Here is a 26,345-nt window from a genome sequence, read left to right as displayed (position 1 = left end):
TTTGAAGGGACAGACAGTAGGCTGACAGGAAACGGGAGAGAGATGGGGGAAGACATGCAGTAAAGGCCGTGTCGGGCTCGGGAGTCGAACCCGCGGCACACTGCGACTGGATTACCAGTCGGGTGCCCAGACGGTTACGCCACCGCCTGGGCCTTCACATGCTTACTTTGACACACTGTGCTTAAGCCTAGCTTTTCCCTCTCTCGAAATGAGCAGCGACATAAAACAAGGCACAGCCTTTGTATATAATTACTCTTTTGTCTCCCCCAGTTGAACCTGAGGTCTCCCTTAATGATAAGGAGAGTGCGTTCACCCCTTTTCTCTTTTCAGAGGCTTTGACGCTGAATAGGGGGGTGGCAATGCCAAATGGGAAAACGACTACACAGTCAGAGAGAAAGGCCAGAATCAATCAGGAAGTGGCAGCTTTTCAGTTGTGCCAATGAAGCCCGGGCAACTTCCTGGTGCTGTTGCCAAGGTGACTCAAAGCTCAGCCAGCTGGTGGGGTGGGTGGCAGTCACATTTGATGGGGGGGATGGAAGTGAATGTCGGTTGAGACGTTGGCAGGGAGTGTGTGCAGTGGGCTGGCAAGTGGCAGGGGGGTGAGGGAGGGAGTGAAGGGAAAATAGTTGATTGGCCAAAATACATTTGCACGTACCCGGAATTTGTCATCTGCATTTAACCACACAAACCCTGTATACTTCATTGATTCCCTCAGGGGTCCATACTTGGCCTCCTCCTTTTTGAGGGGCGCTAGTCCCTCCTATATACAGGTTTAATGTTTGTTTTTAGTTAAACAAACATTAAAAACGCCATTGACATTTGACAATGGACAGAGTTTAATGTTTGTTTAGTCGCTAACACAAACATTAAATGCCATTAACAATAAAGAGAGTTTAATGATTGTTTTGTCTGTGTTCACCTAATCATAGCAACATGAGTTAGACTTTAATATATTAGCGCCCCTCACTTCACAAGGGTGGGATTTTTCCCCCTCTACACACCAAAATATATTTGCCGTAAATAGCCGGGCCCGGTCTCACAATGCATCACCATGCAATACACTGTGAGCTTGTAGATTGGCATTTTTTGCGGAATGTTCACCTATACCATATATGCCCAGAATAGGGACACTTTGGTTAATGTGTGATTAACCCATTTTAACTATTAGGAGCAGTGGGCTGATAAGTAACAGAGCCCGGGGAGCAGTTAGCTAGGGTTTCAGTGCCTCGGACACTTGGACGCAATGCCGGGTGCAAACAGGGAACCTTAGGCCACCACTCTACCTCCTGAGCCACTGCTGCAGAAAGGATATTATGTGTCCTGAAGTACATATTTATTGACACTATTCACAACCAAAATGATATGGAACATATGTGGTACTATTCTATTTATAATCCTCCCCAAACAATTATGTAACTACTCCCAACATGTTGTCTGTGGTATTTGTTTACATTTTAATCTGATCAAGAATTGCATGTCATGTAATTGCAATGTCCTTGGTGCTGGCAAACTATGTATCAGGGTGTAATAATAGCTTCACGAACGCTCGGAAGATGAATTCCTTGCATTAGACGAGTATATGTCTCTGGCTGGAAGGTGGGTGGGGTACAAGGCTGGTACAGCTGTGCCCGGCTCAGCTCTCTGGTGACAGGACAGGGACAGGGGGCTGCGTGATGATGGGGGCCGGGGGTTGGGGCAGGCCGGGTGAGCTGGGCAAACACAGCTGGGGCCGGATCCACCACTCGGTGTCCCCCTCACCCTCACACTTTTATCAGTGTGTTTGCTCAGGGGATGGGGCTTAATCCTCACACACTGATCTCTATCCTGACCCCAGCACTCTTTCATCATCACGTTCTCTCTCGTTCCTTCCTCTCTTCACACCAATCTGATGGTGAAAATGACCCTGTCCAGAATGACACCATCACTAATTCCTCCATTGGGGTAAACTTGGGTGTTCTTTCTATAATAAATGCCTAGATGTGAATCCCAGTGAATATATGTGAGCTTTCTATGTGTGGGGTATCACTGGATGAATGGTGAGTGTGTTGGCCTTGATTATTTGCTCAATTCTTGATCGTTATCTGACCTTTCTCTGAAAGCCATGGGACAAAAGGACATTGTCAAGTTATGTCAGTTTTTAACGTTAAACATTAAAGGACTATTTCTTCATCATTTGCAACAAAGAATAGCTACATTGCTCTACCACAAGTTTCAGTGGCGTGCACAGATAGACACTAGGTGTACAGTGTACAGTATGTGGACCATGGTGACATTGATCAATTATAAATCTCACACTATTAAAGCAACCGGACGGTTCCACGCACTGCACAAGGTGCCTTTTTTTCACTTGAGCACCTGCCCCTCTAAATGTCTGTGCACGCCACTGACAAGTTTCATTTACTGTCTCATCACACAATTATTCTGCTCAACTTGTGCAAAAAACAGTACAAAGAATCAAAGTCACCATTCAACATCAATATGTCAGAATTCCATTATTTGTGTCATTATTCATATTCTTATTACCAAGGACACTGATGAATGAAAGCAATGATCAGACATAGGCCTACATGACAATCAATAATTCAGATATTCTGCTCTGCTCTTGGAGACCAAATTGTTATTCTAGCAGCAACTCATTTTATTAATTTGGACCTGGGAAAACCGGTGAATGTGATAAATTGAAAATCACCTATAGGCTATAGCCTAGTATTTATACTTTCTTATGTACTCTGTCACATTTGTTATAAGCTGTCTTTTAACTGTCTCATTGAATTAATACATTATTTTAAACCATGCACTTTATGTACATAACTTTTATTACATATTCTGCTATTTAACTTACTGTATGCACCTTATATATATTCACACTGTCATAGAGATATTTAACATGTACGTATATCTGTTTCTTACTCTATCGCTTTTCTTTCTTGAAATTGCAATGAGCAAGTTGTGATCATGTGAGTGACAAGTCAAACCAGATGCCAACTATCTATCAACTAGTATCAAGCAATCCTCTAGTCTAGGGCACTACAGCATAGGTATCCAATTCCAATTGTGGAGTCAGCACACATCTACGGCAGGAATTTGAACAATTGAAGTTCAAGTTTGATAACTCCATGAGGAGTTACATTTGTGACAACAAAACTCAATTGATAAAAGTTCAACTATACCCCTATAAAAGACAAGAGCGATTAACTGTTAAGTATGACTTATTATTCATGTGCAATCAATAATGTGATGATGATTTTTATGAATGAAAAGGCAACCTCAAACAATCTGAGGCTAGGATAAAACATTGACATATACTGCCATCTGGCGGACACTTTGAGGTATAGCTGCGACCATGTTCTGCACTCGCAGACACCTCGCAGGCTTCCGTCGTTCCGCAAGGCACTTGACGTCAGCATAACAACAAAATATCATGACAGCCCGTGATGGGAAAAGCCAATCGATTAAGCATTGAAAGCGAATTACACATCCGTTCTTTCCATCTGGATGTGAACCTTCTTTTTACAGGTGAGTTGTGAACATGTACTTGTCTAAACAAGCACGGATACACTGGCCAGTACGCGAAGCAGCAGTTAGCTAGCGTCGGTGGTTAGCGGGGGGCGTCCAGGCCCAGGTTACAGCTCCTGAAAATAAACCAAAAAAGAAGGCGTTTAGCAAATACACCGAGTAGTTTGCAACCATCTCTTGTCTATCGATCTTAATTAATTTGTACTACCGTATACTAGCATTTGCCACTGCAGCCCTGCACAGTGCACAATATTGTCGTGATGGGTGTAGTAGTACTACTATTAGTAGTAGTAGCCATAGCTAGCTAACTGCTCCACCTGAACACCAAACGGGGCTGCTTTCTTGTGGCCATGATGATTATCAATTGATCAGCTCTACTGTCACCTGCCATTAAACCAGACAGATCAATATGTGCTACTCACAGCACTCAGTTGCCTGTTTGTTGTCCTACTTTCTACGGCAACAGCAGCACATCTGTAAGGCTGTCATTTTGATTTGATGGGGTCGTTTAAGCACCTTTTATCAACCTTCATTATGTTGTCATCATGTGTGCATGAGTTAATCTCTGGACTCTTGTGTTTCTAGTGTAGCATTTGATGCATGGCTAGTAGGAGTGGGTTCAATGAAAGCAAAAGGTACTGTTACTGTACCTCATAATATGCACGGGAGAGGACACGCATTGCAGGTGCATTGCAGTGAGTAACGTTACGCGACAGCGTCGGTTTACCCACTGCCCAGTGAGTGATTCTCAACCTTTTAGTTAATTTAAAAGACCCCTAGTTTGTATGTTAACGCATCCCTCACCAACCTTAATCCGGTCGAACTAACGGGAGGTCACACATCCCCCCCCCCCCCCCCCCCCCTTCTATCTGGTGCAGTTTGTAAGAAGCAGAAGTGACGGCCAGCCTGTCAGCTGGACCAGCCGGAGAGACGGGGAACAGGTACGGGAAGCAAAGCGGAGTGGGCGCCGCGGAGCCACGGGAGAAGATGGCGGGCAGCCCCGAGAAGAGTTCCACAGCCCAGGAGCTGAAGGAACAGGGCAACCGGCTGTTCCTCTGCCGCAAGTACCAAGAGGCTGCCACCTGCTACAGCAAAGCTATTGTGAGTAGTACACTGTCTAATCTAGTTCCATTTGGAACCTCATATCTTTCCCAATGCAATCTTACGGAAGCAGTACTGTGCATGCGGATGGTGGTTGACTGGACTAAATCTTTATTTAAGCCTGATTTAAGCAGTGGTTTCACCCCTGTCTTGTGTTGTAAGCTTTATTTCAGTCAATATTCAGCAATCGTTAATGCCTCAATCTGCAATTTCTTCAACTGGTTAGCTGTATGGCTACTAAAACATCATCATTTTACATATTGTGTTAAGTGTGTGTGTAGGACACACAGCGCTAGTGTGTGGTGACTCCTTTCACGCTGTTTCACAAATTACATAGGACTTGGCCTAACAACATTTTTCAGTCGTGAGATTTTATTTTGCTTTATTCCATGTTGTTCTGCCTCCCAGAACCGTAACCCATCCGTGGCAGTGTACTACACTAACCGGGCCCTGTGCCACGTGAAGCTGCAGCAGCACGACAAGGCGCTGGCCGACTGTAAGCACGCGCTGGAGCTGGACACCCAGTCGGTCAAGGCTCACTTCTTTCTGGGCCAGTGTCACTTGGAGCTGGAAAACTATGATGAGGCCATTGGCAACCTGCAGAGAGGTCAGAGCAAAGCCCCTATTATATTGCTTCACGATTCTTGCTCAAATGTGAATCTTGATTTTCCTCCACAAGAATTGAGATCACGATTCTCACACGATTCTCATTTTTTCCCCATTAAAATATTTATTGTCTTTAGTTGCTGAACATTACTACACTTAAAATGTGGCAGCTGGAGCCAACTACTGTGGCTTTAAACGGACAACATCAAAGTGCTTGACTTAAACCTCGCTTAAAATCTCTCTCTCGTAGCAAAAACAGTAACTAAAATGTATTGGACAGCCAACTAGGGCTGCATGATTCTTGCTCGAATTTAGAAATTAGATTTCATGGGTGTTTTTCGATTTAATTGTGCAGCACTAGCCCCTAACGGGCATGAAATATTGTCAACGTATTGAATGGGCACTGCAGAGGGGCTGAGGGGTGATTTTTTTTGTCAGATGAAATCTGACTTAACAACGCTCATGAAATGTAAGCGACTTTGCGCGACCTAGTTCGACTGATCTGATTGGCTGCCTCGTCTGCTACGTCTGCCTCCTCTCTGGCCTGCCAACCAGGCAGGCTGCAGAGCGCAGCAGAGCAGCATGAACACACTCACTCACGGGGAGGAGCTCAGCATACCCTGATACGGCGCATACTACAGTTATTTGACACGTTTGTAATGTCGAACGTCACTCGATATAACTTCAAAACAAACGCGTGTGAAACAGTGCAGGCATATCATGGTGTACAGTTATTTGACACGTTTGCATGTTCGAACGTCACTCGATATAACTTTGAGTTTGTGACACACAAACATACACATAACTAAAACAATCATTCATACTAATATGGGGGGAGAACACAACAGATACAGCGCTTCTTTCACCTGACAAATATCACTATGTGATCATTTCTTGTTTTTTTTCACCCAAGTTTGTTTCTAGGTTTTATTCCCTGCAGACCAGAAATCGAGTTAGTATTTATATCTTTACCGCAGACAGTCACAGCATTGCACATGGCAGTTCTTTTTTTTTTACCAGAAGAGTGAAAGAGCTGATGCTAGAATGAGCTGTGGCTTTTCAGGTCAATATTGAAGCCGCACTGTGGAATGCACATCCCCTACTGACAAATGAGGGGCATTACTATAACAGGCCATTGTGTTTAAAACAAACCAGCTTTCCACCTCCCCTACAACCCGTCCCCCAGGCTCCCCATCCCTTGTCTGTCAAAATAACAACACAGCGCTCAAAAGACTATGGCAGTGATAAACACGCTTTATCGTTGCTATAGCATGTCATAGATGATAGATGTGCATAACTATTCAACAATTCATCATTAATGCTGCAATCTACAAGTTTCTTGTCTTCATGAACCCGGGTATACTGTGCGCGACTTTGAGCATCGAAATGTGTACTGCTGAGCTAATACAGAAAGGCGGTTTTGGCAGAGGATATATTTTTGCTGTTGAACTTAAAATCATACTGTGTAAGTGTAACATTATATTGAGATTGGGAGGTCAGGGTTCAACCTGAGAGTCCCTGCAACATACTAGTGTCATGTACTTGTACATCAAGCTGCCTCACGCTACAGAATCAGGAGATTGACTCCTGATCTACGGACCACCTGGCTCAGGAACCGTTCCGTTGGTTCACCATGGCTACTTACTTGTCAACGATAGTGGTCCTACCCGACCACGGGATATACATTACTCAATACAAATGCAGGGATACCACCTAATACCACCACAGTTGCCTTTATTAGCATACTCTACCATGCAGATTGATCACAAGAACATATATTCACTAAAAACGAAAGTTATGGATTGCAGATTTAAATTGGTAATTACATTTTGCACGGATGTAGATCATACAGATGATTGTAGCAAAACTGCAGTTAAATGACCTTGTGCTGGAAAATCCGCCATTACTAAGATCCCTAGAGTGCTTTCTGGTTATTTGGAAATTCATAGTGGTCGTTGCCATTTTGAAAATTCAGCGCATGATCAATGCACGCATGGACTGCCCTAGTCAGAAGATCGGTTGTCCCGAGCATCTGAACATTGGAGTCATTGTAAAATGTGGTGGTTCTAGCTTGTTTGATACGCAAGACAGTATTCAGCACTGATCTTCATGGTGGATTGAGACGAAAATTCATGCTTTTTTATAAAAGCATGAAATGTAACAAAACGGGTAATTAATCATAAATACAGTACACATGAATGAAATGGAATGGATCATGGAACAGATCCGACCGGAGCTTGCCTTGGGGAGGGGGTGCCAAAAGTCTTGGTGTAGCTTAGAGTAGTGGTTCTCAATTTGTTTTTGGCTCAGGTCACCCCAATCCACGGCACCCCTGAATTACATTGTTACTTTTTTTGCACCTTTTGTCATATTAACAGTACGTAAATATGTAAATATTTTCTTCAAAGATACAGTATGTCACGAGGACAGGTTCACACATCCAAAGTGTAGTTTAACCCATTTTGGGTGGGAACCCCTTTTGGTGTTAGCATTATGTTATGCTTTAGCTATTGAAAAATAGCAGATCTACAAGCTCATAGCGCGCCACCAAGTGGCGCGCTACGAGCTTGCAGGTCTGCTATTTCTGTTAAATCGACGAACGACTGACATAGAAACATAGCTTTTTCAGAAAACTCAGGATGTAGAAGACATTTTTAGAATCTGATCTCAGGTCAAAATGGGTTAAATCCTCATCTGATCAATGCATGTTCATGTCAAGTATTCTCCCCATCCATAAAGGTACTTCCTTCCTGGACTACAATTCCCATAAGGCTTTGGTGCACCGCTCCTCCTTGTGGATAGGGGGAGGGCTGTCTTACTGAGACAACATGTAGTGCAAGGAAGCTCTGAGAAGGAAGAGAAGTGGTCATGTGACTGGGCTGCGCCATGACACTTTCATGGACACTTTCATGGGAGCCAAACTCACACCGGAAGTCTAATGAATACATGGCAGTGAATGGAGCCGGCTGGACCAGCTCATAACAAACATTATTTATGAACAATTGAGACCTTTTGTAAAGTAATCACTTCTGGAAAATAACAGAAGACATATCACAGGTTGTTTTCTAATCACTTACTTTTCGATGTGCACAGTATATAATTTTATCTGAGGATCTAAACGGCAGCAGGTATCGTTTCTGGCTAGTATCGCAAGACAGGAAACGGTGGGAAGTCTTGCGATACTTTGTGCGTTCAGAAAGGTACTTTGTGCTCTTTAGATACCATACCTCTATACAAATGATACAGTGTACACATCGAATAGCAACACAGCAGACAACTAGAAAAAGTGCCCTTCTGGGCACAGGTCTCCACCAGGTGGGTGTGGGTGTGTGTGTGTGTGTGTGTGTGTGTGTGTGTGTGTGTGTGTGTGTGTGTGTGTGTGTGTGTGTGTGTGTGTGTGTGTGTGTGTGTGTGTGTGTGTGTGTGTGTGTGTGTGTGTGTGTGTGTGTGTGTGTGTGTGTGTGTGTGTGTGTGTGTGTGTGTGTGTGTGTGTGTGACGCGGCTTGTTGTAGCGCTACCTGCATGAGGCTGATTTGAAAACTGTCAAGTGGCATTTCTTCCTCAGCCTAGTGGGAATATGCATGCACAGTTTCACCGCAATCGGACGCTGCGTTGAGTAATTGTGGCAATTTGTACAAACCGGGTACAAAGCGGGCTACTCCTGAAAGGTTTAGAAGCCAATCGTAGGCAATGAAGGTGGATTATGAGAAATCAAACAAACGTGTCTTGATCACATGGCTATGGAGAGCATGTGTACCGATTTGCGTGAAATTTTGATAAAATCTGAAGGAGTAATAATAGAAAATGTGTTTTACCTATGTCGGCCTCCTGGTGGCGCTATAAAGAGCAGATGTGAAAAATTCCAGGCAAATGTTTTTCCTTGGCCTCTAGGGAGTTGGCATACAAAGTTATCCACAGATCCGTGCAGTTAGAGGTAAAAAACACTTTTTGGCGAGTTATAGCGCCACCATGAGGCTGAGTTGAAAATGTTCACGTTGCATTTATTTCTCGGCCTAGTGGGAAAGTGCGTGCATAATTTCACGGAAATCACACGATGTGTCCATGATTTGCAGCATTTTGTTTGAAACTGAGCACTCCTGCAAACTTTGGAAGCCCATCTTAGCCAATCAGGATGGAGTCTGAGAAATCTGAAAGACCCGTTTCGTTGAATGGCTCTAGAGAGACTGTGTACCAATTTGCGTGATGTTTGGACAAAATCTGTAGGTGTACTGACCAAAAACGTGTTTTGCACAAAGCGGCCTCCTGGTGGCGCTATAACAGGCCGTTCTGGAAATTCTGGGGCAGAGGTTCATCGTTGGCATCCAGGGAGTGTGTGTGCAAAATTTGACATCGACCGGGTTAATGGTGCCGGAGATTAGCTGTTCACAGACGGACGGACACACACGCGGACGGACACACACGGAAGGACGGACGGACGGACGGACGGAGTGCAAAACATACTCTCTCCCCATGCCTTCGGCCTGGTGGAGACAACAATGTGTTACATGTCTTCTATTATTTTCCAGAAGTGATTACTTTACAAAAGGTCTCAATTGTTCATAAATAATGTTTGTTATGAGCTGGTCCAGCCGGCTCCATTCACTGCCATGTATTCATTGCACTTCCGGTGTGAGTTTGGCTCCCATGAAAGTGTCCATGAAAGTGTCATGGCGCAGCCCAGTCACGTGACCACTTCTGTTCCTTCTCAAAGCTTCCTTGATGTAGTCCAGGAAGTAAGTGAGCCCAATGTCCATGACATCATGGACACTTAAAAATACTAAAATATCTAAACACACATATTACCCCAGGAAAGTGTCTCTTGTCCCACAAACATCAATAAAATAGTCAAGTGAAGTGTCCCTTTAAACCTGCAGCATTAGGTGAATAACGTTGTGGTAGAGTAGAGCAGCCCTGAACATGAGTTAATATTGCAGCTTATACAAATTATACATCAACTATTTGGAATTAGCTCTTCTACAAGCTCACAATGTGTTGCGTTGTGTACCCGTAGGTCTGCTATTTTCAACAAATCTTGGAGAAAAAAAAAACTTGAATACAATATTTCCAGAGTGGGGTTCATTCTTTTGGGGGTCCTGGAGATTAAATGTTTGAGAACCACTGGTTTAACAGGGCTTAAACTTCTCAGTCCTGAGGATTTCATAGGGGTCATTTAATGAGATTTGCAAAAAATCATTTTCAGTCTTGGGATTTGTTTTGGCTTTAACCCATTTTGGGCGGGAACCCCTTTTTGCATTATGTTATACAATTTACAATTTAGGCATTTAGCAGACGCTCTTAATCCAGAGCGATTTACATTAAGCAAGTAACATTAAGCATGACATACATCACATATATAAAAAAAAGTAGTTAAAATGAATCATGCGTAAACTAAGAACGTAACAGTGGAGTATCTATGTAAACTATACATGTGTACTATAAAGTGCTATGACTACATAAAATGCAATTCTAGAGCTGTCTACGTAACAAGCTATAATTCTGTTTAAAATACTATCTAAGTCTACATAATGTGATATCTAAGGGGATAGGCTAGGGCAAGTGCTACGGGCCATGGTGGAGTCTGAAGAGGTGGGTTTTCAGACTACGGCGGAAGATTGGGAGTGAGGCTGCAGTTCTGACTGTGATGGGAAGTGCATTCCATAGTTTTAGTTATGCTTTAGCTATTGAAAAATAGCAGATCTACAAGCTCATAGCGCACCGAGTGGCGCGCTACGAGCTTGTAGGTCTGCTATTTTTGAAAAATCGAAGAACGACTGACATAGAAACATAGCTTTTTCAGAAAACTGTCAGGATGTAGAAGACATTTTTAGAATCTGATCTCAGGTCAAAATGGGTTAAGCAACATTAGGAAGCAAGCCCAACTAAGCAAAAATAAGCAACCCGCAACTACTAATATTTACAAGCAACTTTCAGAAAAACAAGCCCAAAGTCGCATACAGTAAGCGAACATGGCAACACTGCCTGTGTTCAGATTTCCTGTCACACCAAAATACTGAATACCAGAATGGAGTACCACCATGATATCGATTTAGGTTTTAGAGATTGACTGCCTACCTGATCCTAAGTCAGTTAAACAGTTAAGATGGGTCCACTGCAGAGGACAAATTCCAGATTCCACATTCCAAATGTAAATAATTTTTAATGGTATTTTTTTTCTTCTTTTACAGCTTTCAACTTGGCGAAAGAGCAGAGGCTGAATTTTGGGGATGATATCCCCAGTGCTTTACGCATCGCAAAGAAGAAACGCTGGAACAGCATTGAGGAGAAACGCATCAACCAGGAGAATGAGCTGCATGCTTATCTCTCCAAACTCATTCTGGCTGAGAAGGAGAGGTAGGAGCTCATTCAGCATGTTGATTTCTTATTGTTTCTTTTCTTTTCTTTTTAAGTCAGCAAGTTGCTAAACAAATTCTGCTGTGTGGGATTAATTATTATTAAGATTCTGGGCAAGAGCTCTATATTTTTCAATCCTGCACCCACCCACAGACACATGATTTCTGACCAGTTGGCGCTCACACCTTGTGGAAGTTTCATTTCACTCCTGTTTAAGTTTTAAATGTGTCTGTTCCCATCTCGCATTAGTTTATTGGATCCCAATAAACTCAATCTTGCATCGCCAGACCTCCGACTTGTCACGTGAGCTTGATGAGATGGACGTCTGGCTGAATATGCAAGGTTCTTGTCAAGGCAAGTTTACAACATAGTTGGTGGTCGGAAAATAGACTCTTAACTCATGTCCGTGATGATCAGGTTGTCATGCATTCGGTTTGCTGGAGGAGGATAATGCTTTTAAGCCCATTAATAATGTATAGGCCTACCATATTTTTGTTTTTCATCCCGTGATGATGATGCTGATCACTCGTTCCCACAGTAGAGTAAAACCCATGTGGGGTTTACGGGAACTCAGTCCCATTGCATTCCTCTCATCTGGCCCCTGAATGAGTGATTGTAATGTGCGTTCATACAGGGAACTGGAAGATTGCAGAGAAAAGCAGGACGATGACAATCAGAATGGAAGCGACGCTGTCAAGATCAAATCAACACATGTAGGTGTTTGGAAGTCATTTACACCATCAATAACCTACAGATGACTTGTATGACATATTTAAATTAATGAGGAATTGTCTTGTTCTATTGTCAGGACAAGTACCTCATGGATATGGAAGAGCTCTTCTCTCAAGTGGATGAAAAAAGAAAAGTGTGTATTTACAAAAATATATTCTTGGCAGTTTGATGCATGTTCTTTTATGAAGCTGTGATGTGGTTGTTTCTGCATTTAGTATCAGGATGGCCATAATGATTGTTTTGGGTGGAAAATGATTTAATGCTTTGAAGGATGTCATGGTTTGGACTTTGCCAATTATACTTTCATGGAAACTATGCAAGTATACATGAATACAAAAAATACTAACAAAGCTGACCATTTTATATATCTGATAAGGAAGATAATAAAGAGACTACTGTTCACCGTACTGAAGCCTTGCTAAGGTGCTGGAGAGATGAAAATATCCACACAAAATGAACACACTTCAGTAAATCATCTACTGTAACTGTGCAAATATTTTCATTTTGTGAATACTGTATATGTACAGTATTTTAATGTAGCACATTGGCTACTCATGGCAGCCGATAAGACACTATTCATTTCTTTCTTGTACTAACTTAGATTATCTAAATTCCTTACCATATATAATTACCTTATTTTCTTTTCTATCAATTACTCACCCCATGAAGCCTTGAAGTGCTTCATAGTAAAATCTCCCTGTATCTGTTGGCACCCAAGCGATACTACTTGTGGCCGCACGGTGGCATCAGATGTTTAATCATAATCTAGGCAAAAGTTATTAATATTGATTTGCAGTCATATCGTCCAGCCCTACTACCTGCTGTAGTAGCTTTGTTTATGTTGTTACTGACTCACCCACTACCATGTCACCGATATACTATACTGTGTAGTCAGGCATCCATATCCTATTTCCACGGCCTTTTTTAGTGGATTTCCATGATTGTATACAATCATACTTACTTAATGACTATTTATAGTATAAATGATCATTGATAAGTAAGTGTGACTAGTCATAATCCAAATGTAAACAAGAAACCATACCAGGTGTTTACATTACCAGGTACAAGTACAATGTGTCAAGATGGATTTAAATTTTATAGTTTATATGTTATACATGATAAATTACACTACCACAAAATGGTTTGAATACAATATTCTGTTATTAGACATTCAGATGTCTGAATGTGCTTCTATCCTGTAGAAACGTGAGATCCCAGACTACCTGTGTGGCAAAATCAGCTTTGAACTGATGAGGGAGCCTTGCATTACCCCTAGTGGAATCACCTACGACCGCAAGGACATTGAGGAGCATCTCCAGGTGAAGTGTTAACTGCATGTGCTGTAATGTATCAGCAGGGTTTTAATATCATGTGACCAATGAATGGACGCACAGGGTTCAATTTTTTTTTTGTCTTTCGCCTTTATTTTATATATTTTATAGAGGGACAGACAGTAGGCTGACAGGAAATAGGGAGAGAGATGGGGGGGAAGACATGGCGTAAAGGCCATCGGGAGTCGAACCCACGGCACACTGCCAGACTGGACTACCAGCCAAGGTGCCTGGACCACTGAGCCATGGCCCAGGCACTGTGCAAGAGTCTTAAGTGTGACTTGTGGAAACGTGTTGTCTAACAGATTAATAATTTTGTTGTGGTATCAAATCTTGATTGAGTCCTTAGATTTAAATCATGCGACATGAAGACAATTACAGACACTTTTAAGCTGTCGACATGTGCTCTCAACCATAATGGGAAAGCTCGCCTCTATTTATTCTGCGAACTGCTCGCCCCCCAGCGGTTCTTGTATTTGTTTTACTGGGGTTAAGATTAGGAATACGGTTAGGTTTAGGCTTAGTTTTACTGAGGCTACGTTTAGGAATAAGGTTAGGTTAGGAATACCTGGTGGCACTGGCGACCGTTCCGAGGTAGCCGTATTGACCCAGGGCGAGTTTTGCATGTTTTGCAGCGAACGTTCGTGTATTCCTATCAACAACCTCAAGCATTCAGTAACTGTTATTACTGCAGGAATGATAATGATATCAATTACCCCTCTTGTCTATGCAGCGAGTCGGCCACTTTGACCCCGTCACAAGGAGTCCTCTGACCCAAGACCAGCTTATTCCCAACCTGGCCATGAAGGAGGTGATAGATGCCTTCATCCAGGAGAATGGCTGGGTGGAGGACTACTGAAGCCTCACCCCATCACCCACTCTCTCATCTCCCACTTATAGCGCCTGCATTGACGAGGCCTGGGTAAACGAGAGAGAATGGATCACCCCTCCTCTGGACATGAACTTTACACAGGCGAGGAATCAAAAAACATACGCATTATGGACTACCGAATGGGAGCCATGTATCTTGATCTGTCTCTCTCTTTACTACTCATAATCACATTTTGCTGTAAATCTTTCTCTAAATTTTGCAAGGGCCTGTTGTTCCAGTCCTTCTGCTCCCTTTAACCCCCCCCCCCCCCCAAGAACCTTATAACAGGCGGCCACATTTCTCAGGTCTCTATTTCCTTCCGTCTCTATTTTGTTTTCTCATTTTCCATTTACTCTCTTTTGTTTTCTCTCGTGCCACAATCCTCAAACATCAGCACCTAAATGGAAACAATGTACCCTCATTCTTGAGTATAAACACAAATAACGCCTTTTCATCTGGCTTTTACTCCAGTATTCCTTAATTACTCTAGTTAGTAGTTACATCTTAGTTGTTCATGGTTTTCACACCGTTCAGTGTTGGTGGCTCCTTTTTATGCTGAAATAAGTGAAATGCCAAAAAAAATTAGAAAAGGAATAAAAAATAAACCTTTCAAGTAGGGTGGTACGTGTACGTATGCAAGGTTTCAGAAAAAGGCTTTTGAGTGGATAGTCACAGATTCTTTATTCCATATCCCGATATGTTAAATGTATGCATTATATACTCTAGGTTTAGATTCAACCTTAGTTTTTATCTCTTATGAGTACAGTCTAATATTGTTCATGAAAATGAAGAGTTCAAGTATTTACAGATTAAAGAATATGAGATGGGGGGGGGGGGGGGCTGGCTGTTTTTCAGAAAAAACATTCAAATGTCATACATTTTTGATACGTATGTTTAACTGTTTTCGGATGTGATGTCATTGAAAGCTGCTTAGAAGAATGTTTCTGTGCTGTGTCTAGGGGAAACGTATGGCTTTTGCTCTTTGCTTGGTATGACAGTGGATATTACATCAAGCATGACGTGAGCTCTGTTAAGCTAAAATGGTCATGACTTTACTCCCCCCCCCCCCCCCCTACACTTAAAAAAAATGTATAATTGTGGAGAAAGGCTGCGAAAAATCTGTGTATTATGTTAGGAGGACTGACTCAGTCAAAGCTGTGGAATATTCTATTCCAGTGATTTGAGCTTCATTTGCTAAAATTGTACCAATCTCCTCCGTACAAGGAATGCTGGAAGCAGGTTTTGCAATCAATTTTTTTCCCGTAAAACATTTGCAGTTCATAGCTATTAGTTTACAAGTTCACACATTGTGAGTGTTGATTTAACTCAAGTTAAATCAACACATAGGAATTTACTGTGGAGAGTTCCTTTCCCTCCGTTCTGCTGATTGTGTTATGGTGAACTGAGCCTGTTGACGGTTTATGTTGAAGTGCAGGCAGTGTAAATATGTTTGCTTGTGTATCTCAGATTTTATTTCTCAACACCACCAGGTTTGATGAGAATACTTAGAGTGCTTGAGAAATCTGTATTAAATGTAGATATGTTGATAACCTAAATGCCTGTTTTTGTTTTCATTTGTTCCCATTAAACCGTGAACTATGATTTGCGAGTTTGTGGAGTTTCTGATACTAGAGTAGCGTTCAATATTATATCAAGACTTCCGCATTGCTGTATGAAGGTTCATCAGTTGACCATAGAATGACTTTACAATATACTCTGAGGCCATTATGCATTTGCATCACAATTCGGGGTGTAGTTAATTACTTCTCTGTAGGCCTACTATAAAATGTTTGTAATCACAGTACATTCATGATTTGCCAAGGGTGTGTGCATGTATCATTATCCAGTCCAACAGAACCTCGTGCCAGCCAGCTTCACACACCAGGCCTATTGTCAGGTCTGATGTCATGGCCTGTGCTAGGAGGGAAGAGGATTGTTTGTTGATTGGCATTAGCAAGACAGCAAGCGTGACTGACTTAGCACTGCAAGAAGAATAACAAACCAGTAAAATGGTAAGAGATGCCTGTTACCCTGTAACCTTGGACTGTTATTTTGTGCTTTTGACCTTTTTAGGTATGTTTTTGTATGAATGCCTTTACTGTGTTGTATAAGTTGTACCTTGAGCAATGTTTGAAATGTAAAGCTATGGATTTTCTCTGTTTGCAGACTGTCAACAGTGAGAAGATCTCCGTTCTACTGCTTGGTGTTTTCGGCTTGTCCTCTGCCCTAGTTGGACTCTCCTCAGCCTCCCAAGGTAGGCTACACATGAACTGTATACTGAAGGATGGGAAATGTACACACTGTACGTGAAGTTGCCTACTGGTGTGTGTGTGTGTGTGTGTGTGTGGGGGGGGGGGTTACAGGCTACAGTGCACAGACAATAAAAGCTATAATATAATTAGTGCACCGATATGAATTGATTCCTCCCCTATTACCCGAACCACACATTTTGTTTTTCTCCCTGCATGCATGTAGTATATTTTACTTTGTGTTCAAAGTAACTACAATGCTAAATCTATGCGTATTGTTTTATGTTGATCCAGTGGGTTTGAGCGGCAAAGTCCTACTCTTCCCTTACGAGACAGACTTCAGCTTTGTGGCCCTGACCCCTCAGAAAGAGATGTCGCTGCAGGCCTTCACTCTCTGCATGCGCGTGGCCACCGAGCTGCAGGACGAGCGGCAGATCATCCTGTTCGCCTACCGCACAGCCGACTATGACGAGCTTAACGTGTGGCGTGAGAGCGACGGCCGCGTCTCCTTCTACCTAAGCGGCGACGGGGTCTTTTTCCACCTGCCGCCCATCACCACCTTCCGCACCAGCCTCTGCCTGACGTGGGAGTCTGCGACCGGCCTCGCTGCCTTCTGGGTGGACGGGAGGCGCAGCACCTACCAGGTGTACAAACCTGGGCATACCATTCGTCCGCAAGGCACTGTTCTCCTGGGACAGGACCCGGACAGGCATCTGGGGGGCCTGGAGGCCACGCAGAGCTTTGTTGGGGAGGTAACCGACCTCAACATGTGGGACTCTGTGCTGTCCAGGAGCTTGATCCAGGCTTGGCACTATGGGCACAAAGTTCCTATGGGCAACATCTTTGACTGGGCCACTATTGAGCATGAGATCAAAGGGAATGTTATGGTGGTCGATGATGAGTGACTCATCTTGGGAGCCCATGCAGAGAGACGTGGGTGTAGTGGCTTGTGTTGGAGGACTATTTGTGATATATTTGTTTGGTTAGGTCTGAAGTTTAACTTAATGTATGCAAGAGCCAAATTGTTTTTACCCAAGGACCATAACTCTTTGCGTTATCCTTACATTAAATGCATATTTTATTAGACATTCATTAGTTGTTCATTTTAGTTGTCATTTCCCAGATTGAGTTTGCATGTTCAAATGACTGACCTGGCCAACAATTTAAGCCAGTTTTGGCCATTTCTACCTTTCAGCTACAGCCCAGCTCCTGCATGTGGCCATGCTTTCACCACCAAAATGTTTGTCTGTCTTTTGGAGTGAGGACTGTAATGGGATTGTATGCCATGACCGAAAGTAAGTAAACATCACTTAGTGCAAATGTTATGCTATAGACTGTAATAACGATATAGTCTTTTAATCTTCCTGATATCTCTAAACTGTCATAGATTTGTGCAAACACTGTCGTTGAAAACACTAGTTATGATCAATCACCAGATGTATCCACTGGGTGGCACTCTATGTCAATTCATGGTTTACTGAAAACTGAAACCATGGATTGTTGAGCCTGCATCCATCCATTAACTAGATTTGACATTGTTATGCTTAGAAATGTATGAGCCCAGAAATATCTTATTGAAATGTTAAGTAGTTCATTTGAATTGTTAAACTCTACTGTTGACAAATTTACACTTGTTCTATTTCATTTGCAGAGAAATGTTATTACTGTGAGGAAGCTTTTGGGAGAAATGTTAAGCTGAAATCAGTTATGTTACAGGGTTTAACAATGTTATTTCTTTTTATATAATTCCACAAAATAATTGTAAAACTGAACTAATGTAAAATATGCATTTGATTTTGATATATATGTGGTAATTGTTTTCAGAAAGTGCAATAAACTAAAATGTCCAATAAATACATTTTCATCACATCCGGTGATCCTTTAGATTATTATAAAATAAAAGGCAGATATAAAAACGTCATGAAATAAATATGTGTTTTCAATTAAATAATATTGTGAATGAGAGTATGATAGAAATTAAAAAGATAAAAAAGGGTGATTCATTATTTCTATACCTAATAATTTAGTTGAGATACAAACAGCTATTATAATGTTTAAAAGCCATTACCCCAACATTGCCTTTGGTTAGCGTACTCACTCATGAATTTTCCATGTTTCAAATGATGTAAGAATGCTTTTGGGTGTGAAATAAAATCCTGCCAAGTGCATAACTAAACATGTTTGTAAAAGAAGTGAATATTTTGTCTTTGAACTGTTGGAGCTTCCTTTCGACAGTATGATCTTCTTTTGTGAGCCAACATTGAGAACTAATTACCTTTACCCAACAGTAATATAGAGATGCATAAACTTCTGTTTTAACACCTTACTTTATAATGACCTTATTTCAGTGTGTTAAGTTTCACAACAATATAGTTTAAATGTAATAAAGATCAGCCTAATACTTAATACATGAGTACGGCAACACAATGTAAACTAAATCTAAACTTTGAGATTTATTTTTCTAAATTGAATTTGAATTTAGTTACCACACTCTAGTAAATACATTTACTACACAGTGGAATTCTTTATTAGGTTTTAATGAGACTCATCAAGTTTTATTGTTTCATACAATGGAATAAAACAATTGTAAAGCATTGTTAAAATATACAAACTTTTTTACTTGGGTTTGAAAGAACAGATTTTATATTTAACCTTTTCAAATTGGTGCTTGGGTATTCACACAGTAAATGTAATGTGTAAAAGCAACCATACTGGCCAAAAATGGCTGGTGCTGACTAGATTTTGAAAACGATTTGTGTATTCGTGTGACAATTTAGCTTTGTGTTCCAATATGTTTGCTTGCAAAACTGAATATTGAGTTGAATTGATCCAACCGTTATGCTCATGCGAGGACAGTGGGATATAGGAGTAGGGTTAGATTGATTGATTTTGTAATGCTATTACAGATATTTACTACTTATTTACTACAGCTCGCCTCTAAACAACAGCTAACCTTGATTGGACAACACTATTATGGTTCTAACTAACCCTTTGTTCATGATCACCATGGAGATAGTATCTCTTCACGCCACAGTGTGAAGCAACTTAAATTCCTATGTTCTACGTTACATGAACAAAATTAAATGATTCTGGCCTAACTTCCCTTATAAGGACTCTTTCAGAGTAAGATAAAGGCCACATCAACCAAGTGTAACACAATGACTCTATGTTCCAGAGCACGGTCTTCTATGTTCCCCTGCATGACTGTGTGCACCCTGTGCCTTGAACCTCCATCTTGACCTCCTTGCAGAAACAGGGAGAAGTTTCCAGTGCACAGCCCAGGCTCCCTTGAGGCTGGGAAAGTGCTGCGTTCTGAATGTGTATATCTGCGTGTTTATTCTGACAGAATCACCCGTCGGCTCTCTTGCATGCAGCAGGAGTAAGAGAAGGCAGGGCGAATGAGTTCTGACTGCAGGTCAGCAGCCAAATGTTCCACCTTCTTGAATGTTGCAATGCATCAATCTTGGTGCCCACTGACTGTGTGGTAACACCTTTCTGGACCATCTGTCCAGGCCTGGCTCCTCAGCCCTCTGGTTCTCTCTCTCTCTCTCTCTCTCACACACACACACACACACACACACACACACACACACACACACACACACACACACACACACACACACACACACACACACACAAAGGTCCTTGTTTCTTTGCACCTCTGCCCACAGGGGTAGTGCTTCCTTACACACACACACACACACACACACACACACACACACACACACACACACACACACACACACACACACACACACACAGGGTCAATTACATACATTTTGTTTATGTCCATATGGTTTAGTTAAATTTAAAAGAGACAAAGTTAGAAAATTAACATACACAAAGTTATTTTCATACTTCTTCTTCTTATTATTATTATTTTTGAGGTCCTATAGTCTAAAACGTCTGGTTTTATTCGACATTGATAGATTATTTGGAGGAATGTGTAACCTAAAAGCTTTGTAACAAATAATTCAACTTGCTTAAAAAAGGTGAAATGATCTAGTTGGGCATGATCATAGAACTATTTAAGAATCATTGAAAGAAATGGATCACCAAAGCTCTGAATATAACAATTCATTTGAGGAATAATGTCAGTCAAGTCAACTGAATTGTCAATGTGGTGTAACGACCATCCAAGGAGCCATTTTCTTAATGTGCAAGAAGAACACGTGACAGAAAATTATATCAAGACAGAAGGAACCCTAACTAATGAAGCTGACTGCTGAATCCATTATCTCTCTTTTTATCTCCCTTTTTAGGGGTGAATTATAGGATACACAAATGTGTTTTATTCAAATAAAAACATGCAGAGATGGCATGAAAGTGTTTCAACATGGCCTCCAGTATGACATTTTCATATAAAAATAAGGTATTTTTAAAAGTGGAAATGTACATTTCTTCTACATTTCTTGTCTCACGGTATAAGTTTAAAAAAACAAACACTAGGACACCTGTTGTCTGTGAAGGTGTATTGGTGCAGTTGTCTAGAGTCTAGACTATATTGTGCAGTCTCGAGTCGTATGCTGCCCATACTGAATATTTTGAGGCTACCATACAAAAGAAACTTAAAAAAACTGGGAGACAAATCTTATATGAGAACTTGTATTTAGTGCTAGTCTTGTGAACATGGAATCTCTGTGCTGAGAGTCTGATCATTAGACCACTACAGCATCATCACTCATCACTCTCAGCAGATGTCTCTTAATACTAATCGAAGGGTTCTTTTGTTATCCTTCAGTTAGTAAAGTTGAAATACTCGAGCATTGAACTATATAGGAGGACTGGGATTTGAACATGGAATCTCTGTGCTGAGAGACTGATCATTAGACCACTACTACACCATCACTCAGTCAGTCTTGGAACTCTTGAAGAGTTGTTAGTCTTCAGTTAGCATAAAGTTGAAATAATCCAGCATTGAACTATAGGACTGGGATTTGAACATGGAATCGAGAGTCTGATTAGTAGACCACTACATCACCACATAATCACTCTCAGCAGACTTTTATAGTCTTCTGACTAACTTTTAAAATGTATATTTGAGGGGTGTCTTTTATGTTACTTGCCATTCATCAACATTTGGTATTTTGGGTTGACATCCAACAAAGCAGGACATCAAGGCTTTTAATGACACCCTGTCACTCCAGTGAGTGGCAAATTATTCCCTGTGTCCTGTCTTGCATGTAGCATTCCAACTGAACAAACAGTAACAGGGCTCCTTGTCCTGCTGCTTGCTGATAGGACTGTCAGTGCTGGGCCTGTGAAATATGCATAATGGCCCATGGTGGGTGAGGCCGTCTGAGGCACAACCGTGTGTGGCTGGCTATGTGTCCCTCCCTGCGTGTGGGGGCCAGTGGGGCTGGTGAAATGTCTTCCGCACGAGAGGAGATAGACTGCAAGAGGGAGCCCCGTGTGAGCCAGTGGAGGGAGACAGAAGGACGGCCGTTCTGGATTCCTTCGAGCAACTCCAAATAGATTTCGAGGCAAAACATATTTGCATACGCAAGACAGTGCTAAGAGCTATCTGAGTGAGCAGTGGCATGTGCACATTGAACAGATGGATTTTTTTTCTATAGAGCTCTCTTGTAGTTGTAGAAATGTCAGCCCATTAAAATGAGATGTGTCTATCTTTCTGCCTGTCTTTGTTCAACAACCAAAAATAGCATCAAGAAGATGAAATTGTTAATGGGATTGTTCAGATTTAGGCTACTATATTTAGGTTTGAATTTTTCAACAATTAAATAAAACCAACCATTTGACCATAATTACAATGGGATGTAGCACACACCGGTATACCGGTATGTGATGGAAATAGCTGCAATGTCACAACTGTGACAATTTAAATATTTAGGTTCAATTTCATACAATACCATTATTCAGAAAGAACTAGATAAAGTCTGTGGCAGGTAAGGTAGGTTATTGTGGGCCAGCAATGTTGATGGAATATGAACAATGAGACTGGGATTATAATCCCCTCCAAATTACCTATATCACCATCAAAACCCAGTGGTTATTGCCACACTTAAGATTTGGTCACAATTGCTTTCCCATTTTAAACAGCTATAAATTCAATTGTCCCATAATTTGTAACCACTAACCACTATGCCCCCTCCCCCCAAGACAAAGGCCTTGTCAGATTCTAAAATCTTTATGAGAATAACATTCAATAGTTTTGAGAAGATTCATGTCAAATATGATTTGCCTAAAAACATCAACCATGGGAAAATCTTCTGACACTTGATCCTGTTGATAGCAAGATACAGAATCTTTATAGGAAGGAATCCTCCACGCCATCCTTCTGTCGCTATGTGGCTTAAGGATGGATTTCTTCTTTGAGAATCTGATTGTACTTCCAACGGTTAATTGACACGTCAATATTTGGTTTCTATAGTGGAGTATGTAATTGATGGAGGGTGATGTATGACAGTATTTCTGCTGAGTCAATTCGTCTAGTGGTCTAATGCTCAGGCTCTCAGCCAGAACAGACATTCCATGTTTAAGTCCGAGCCAATGAGTATTTCAAACTTTACTAACTGAAGGCTTACATACAAAAGAACGCCTCAACATGTAGGCTACTGAGAGTGGGTGATGGTGTAGTGGTCTAATGATCAGACTCTCAGCACAGTGATGCAATGTTCCAGTCCCAGTCCTTGGCACTTGGAATTATAGGCATAACATTTAGTTTGACTCTGTTCCATATTGTGAAAATAACCAAACTACAAGCTCACAACACCTTGCACTGCGAGGCGTTGTGAGCTAGTATCGGCTATATTCGCAATGTCTGCCTCTTTTTTATGTAATGACAATTTGGCCATTTTGGTATTCAAATTGAAAAAGGTATTAAAGTAATTAAATTGCAACTCTAGATATGTGTGCAGATACCCTGTATACACGTATAGCTGATTATTTTTGTATACTCTTGCTTTTAGTTGAGTTTTAATATCTGCTTCCTACTCTGTCCTGACTGATTTGCTGCATGTTGTGTTTTATTTTCTTCTATGTTTTTACACTTTTATTTTGTTCTTTGCCATTGTTCTATCATTTTAACTATTTGCTTGTGTTTTATTGTAGGCTATTCTATTTTTGTGTTCTGCCCTGTGAAGCACTTTGAGCTGCATTTATGTATGATATAAATAAAGTTTATTATTATTATTTTATTATTATTATTATCCTCCGGTGGCCACAAACCCAAACAACATGTCAGGACTTTCGGGCGACATGACCGGTGAGTTAGTGGCCGAACGGATAGCGGCGCGGTCTTGATACCGGAAGGTTCCCAGTTCGAATCAGCCGTCCGACACGTTAAAATTACCACCGCTGAAGTGCCCTTGAACAAGGCATTGACCCACTACGATGAAATGTGTTCTATGAGCAGGGCCTGGCTGGAAACAAGTTCTTGAGCTTAGCCCAGATACCCTGGGTAAATATAGTAATCATTTCATTTCATTTCAGTTATCCGGACTTTCGGGGTGAGATGTCCGCACTCTTGACTCTGAGGTGGAAAGGGGCAGAGCCATGTATCTAAGGCTCTGGAAAGGGGTGAGTTACCGGTATGATCCAGTTACCCCACACACTGACACAACTGCTGCAAGTGCAAATCAACAGACAGACACGAGCTCCTGATGGGAGAAAAAAAAGAATGAAATAAACAACTTATAATTTAACTTTACACCTCATGGAAGTTGAGTGGAGGTCTGGGTTGTTTGTTAGGAAGTGAAAACTGCTCAGTCACAAGTGTGTGACAGTTTGAAAGAGAAGTTAATTCATCATAACAAACTGGTCGTTTTGTTTTTATTCTGCAGGTGAGTTAGCTACCTATGCTAAGCATTAACGTGCGCGACTGTTTACCAATGATGGTTTAATTGAAAGTGATATTGAAGTTGAACCAAGTGTTAGAATTGCACAGCTAGATTTCTAAATCTCAATTTATTTCAAGGCATATACCCTAGTCCAGCCAGGCGAGGCATGTCCAAAGTCCCCACAGCTTTCTTCCTAAAATGTTATTTATCCGATATAAAACTAACATTACGTATGGGGTATAGGCTGTGTTAGTGACAGGATATAATTGGCTATAAACAGGATAGGATATAAACAAGGCTCCAGACTTCCCAAAACAAAACTGGTCAGGCTACTACTTGGCCTCACCCCTCACCCCTGCCCAACTGCCCTGCCCACTTTGACAGGCTGGAATGGCTTAGGGTTGACGACAGAGTACAGCATCTTGCAATGGGTCTGGTCCACAAGATTCGATACACTACCAAGATACCCATGTACCTGTCTAAATACTTCCTTAATGTCAATGAAGTCCACACCCACAACACCAGAGGGAGTTCAACAAACCATGTGCAAGTTGCAACCCTCGGCACAAACAAGTAAAGGGACTAAATTAATTTCGCTCCTATGCCACCAAAATGTGGAACGCCCTACCAACAGTCATTAAGACATGCGAATCCCTTGACTCCTTCAAAACCGCTCTCAAAGGGCACCTATGGACGGCTGCAATTCGAAACTGGCCCCTGTAAAATCTGAATCCGCCATCCACCCTTTTTGCCCCTCACTGTATATGTTTTCCCCCTTTTTACCTCCTTTTATGATGATTTCCTGTTTTTTGCTATATAGAAGTGTATATAATTTGTACGTCTCTAAATGTTATGATGAATTGAAAATGGTGGACCCTATTGTAAGCAAGTGTAATGCTCCACGGTTAACAGTTGTTGTATTGAGTTGTGTTTGAAATGTACTGTAATTCTGCAAACTGTTAATAAATACTTCAATCAATCAATCAATCAATCAATGTACTGTACACTACTAGCCTAGGCTGTATATTTTGTAACCAGAAGGATGCAGTAGACGTATACAGGCTGTGTATGTTTGTCTGTTGTTGCTAGTGAGTTCTGACAGGGTACAGTAGTGTATGGCTCTTGGTCAGATCACTTTCTTTCTACCTTACATATACTCAAATCTTATGGTGTCTCTCTCAACTTGCTCCACAGGTACACGAGCCAGGGTGATGATCCCATCATCCCAGGCCCCCAAGCTCAGCTTCTTCTCAGCCCCTGAGTCCATTCTCCTGCATGTGACATGCTGTAAATGCTGGAGCCTAGACACCAGAAACATCCAAGGCTGAGTGAGAATATGGCAGCCAGCAGAATGAGGCCATTGATACTGGGAGGAAAGTACTGACCAACTAGCCAGATGTATGGAGGATGGAGATGTTTTGTGTGGGGACTGCGGAAGAAATTGAGCTAATTCCGGTGTATTTACATTGCATATTATTGTAATGTTCGTGAATATGCTCTGTCCCGTCAAAATAAACAAATAAAGTAAAGTATGACTGGAAACGCTGGAGGGCTAAACATGAACTAGAGAGAGAGCCGGAGCCACTACTACCTCTATCCATGATGGGTTCCACAGTTTGACCCTGGACTCCGATGAAGTCAAGTGGAAGACAGCTCAAGGTAGGAAGGAACTTTGTTTTTGTATGTGTTGTATGCTGTGTGTATGCTAGTGTGTTTCAAGCTGTTCTATTACTGTAATTTTGGGACCCAATGACTGGGTGGCAATGAAACATGTTCAGTAACTGTTTCT

The 26,345-nt window shown here is 41.6% G+C and overlaps 2 protein-coding genes and 1 long non-coding RNA gene across 5 annotated transcripts in view; all 3 read left to right on the top strand.

The window, feature by feature from the left end:
- Positions 1 to 3,355: 3,355 nt before the first annotated feature.
- stub1 (STIP1 homology and U-Box containing protein 1) lies at positions 3,356 to 16,187 on the top strand. 2 transcript variants are annotated; one of them, XM_079492940.1, is made up of 8 exons: positions 3,356 to 3,516; positions 4,395 to 4,617; positions 5,026 to 5,224; positions 11,409 to 11,574; positions 12,209 to 12,287; positions 12,383 to 12,439; positions 13,509 to 13,625; positions 14,371 to 16,186. In XM_079492940.1, the coding sequence occupies exons 2-8, from the start codon at positions 4,504 to 4,506 to the stop codon at positions 14,494 to 14,496; spliced, it is 858 nt and encodes a 285-aa protein (XP_079349066.1). In that variant the 5' UTR covers positions 3,356 to 3,516; positions 4,395 to 4,503; the 3' UTR covers positions 14,497 to 16,186. The 2 variants fall into 2 exon arrangements, with proteins under 2 accessions (XP_079349066.1, XP_079349067.1); XM_079492941.1 differs by lacking the exon at positions 3,356 to 3,516 and adding an exon at positions 4,023 to 4,253 and having other exon boundaries at positions 14,371 to 16,187.
- Positions 16,188 to 16,232: 45 nt separating this feature from the next.
- LOC306915552 (C-reactive protein-like) lies at positions 16,233 to 18,910 on the top strand. 2 transcript variants are annotated; one of them, XM_079492943.1, is made up of 3 exons: positions 16,233 to 16,520; positions 16,675 to 16,762; positions 17,052 to 18,910. In XM_079492943.1, the coding sequence occupies exons 1-3, from the start codon at positions 16,518 to 16,520 to the stop codon at positions 17,660 to 17,662; spliced, it is 702 nt and encodes a 233-aa protein (XP_079349069.1). In that variant the 5' UTR covers positions 16,233 to 16,517; the 3' UTR covers positions 17,663 to 18,910. The 2 variants fall into 2 exon arrangements, with proteins under 2 accessions (XP_079349069.1, XP_079349068.1); XM_079492942.1 differs by lacking the exon at positions 16,233 to 16,520 and having other exon boundaries at positions 16,632 to 16,762.
- A 6,871-nt stretch (positions 18,911 to 25,781) lies between these two features.
- The window catches only part of LOC306915973, a 29,574-nt gene continuing 29,010 nt past the window's right edge, over positions 25,782 to 26,345 (top strand). The window contains exon 1 of the long non-coding RNA XR_013788907.1: positions 25,782 to 26,215. This is a non-coding gene — a long non-coding RNA (uncharacterized lncRNA). The remainder of the gene's footprint in view (positions 26,216 to 26,345) is intronic.

The sequence above is a fragment of the Electrona antarctica genome, assembly GCF_951216825.1.
Source record: "Electrona antarctica genome assembly, chromosome: 22".
In the NCBI taxonomy this organism is placed as follows: Eukaryota; Metazoa; Chordata; class Actinopteri; order Myctophiformes; family Myctophidae; genus Electrona; species Electrona antarctica.
The sequence above is the reverse complement of the archived record's forward strand: the minus strand, read 5'-3'. Positions and strand labels throughout refer to the sequence as shown.

Coding starts and splice junctions, on each gene's coding strand:
- stub1 (XM_079492941.1), top strand. CDS start 4,504: ATGGCGGGCAGCCCCGAGAAGAGTTCCACAGCCCAGGAGCTGAAGGAA. Junction 5,225..11,408: donor CATTGGCAACCTGCAGAGAG/GTCAGAGCAAAG, acceptor CTTCTTTTACAG/CTTTCAACTTGGCGAAAGAG. Junction 12,288..12,382: donor TCAAGATCAAATCAACACAT/GTAGGTGTTTGG, acceptor TTCTATTGTCAG/GACAAGTACCTCATGGATAT.
- LOC306915552 (XM_079492942.1), top strand. CDS start 16,654: ATGGATTTTCTCTGTTTGCAGACTGTCAACAGTGAGAAGATCTCCGTT. Junction 16,763..17,051: donor ACTCTCCTCAGCCTCCCAAG/GTAGGCTACACA, acceptor ATGTTGATCCAG/TGGGTTTGAGCGGCAAAGTC.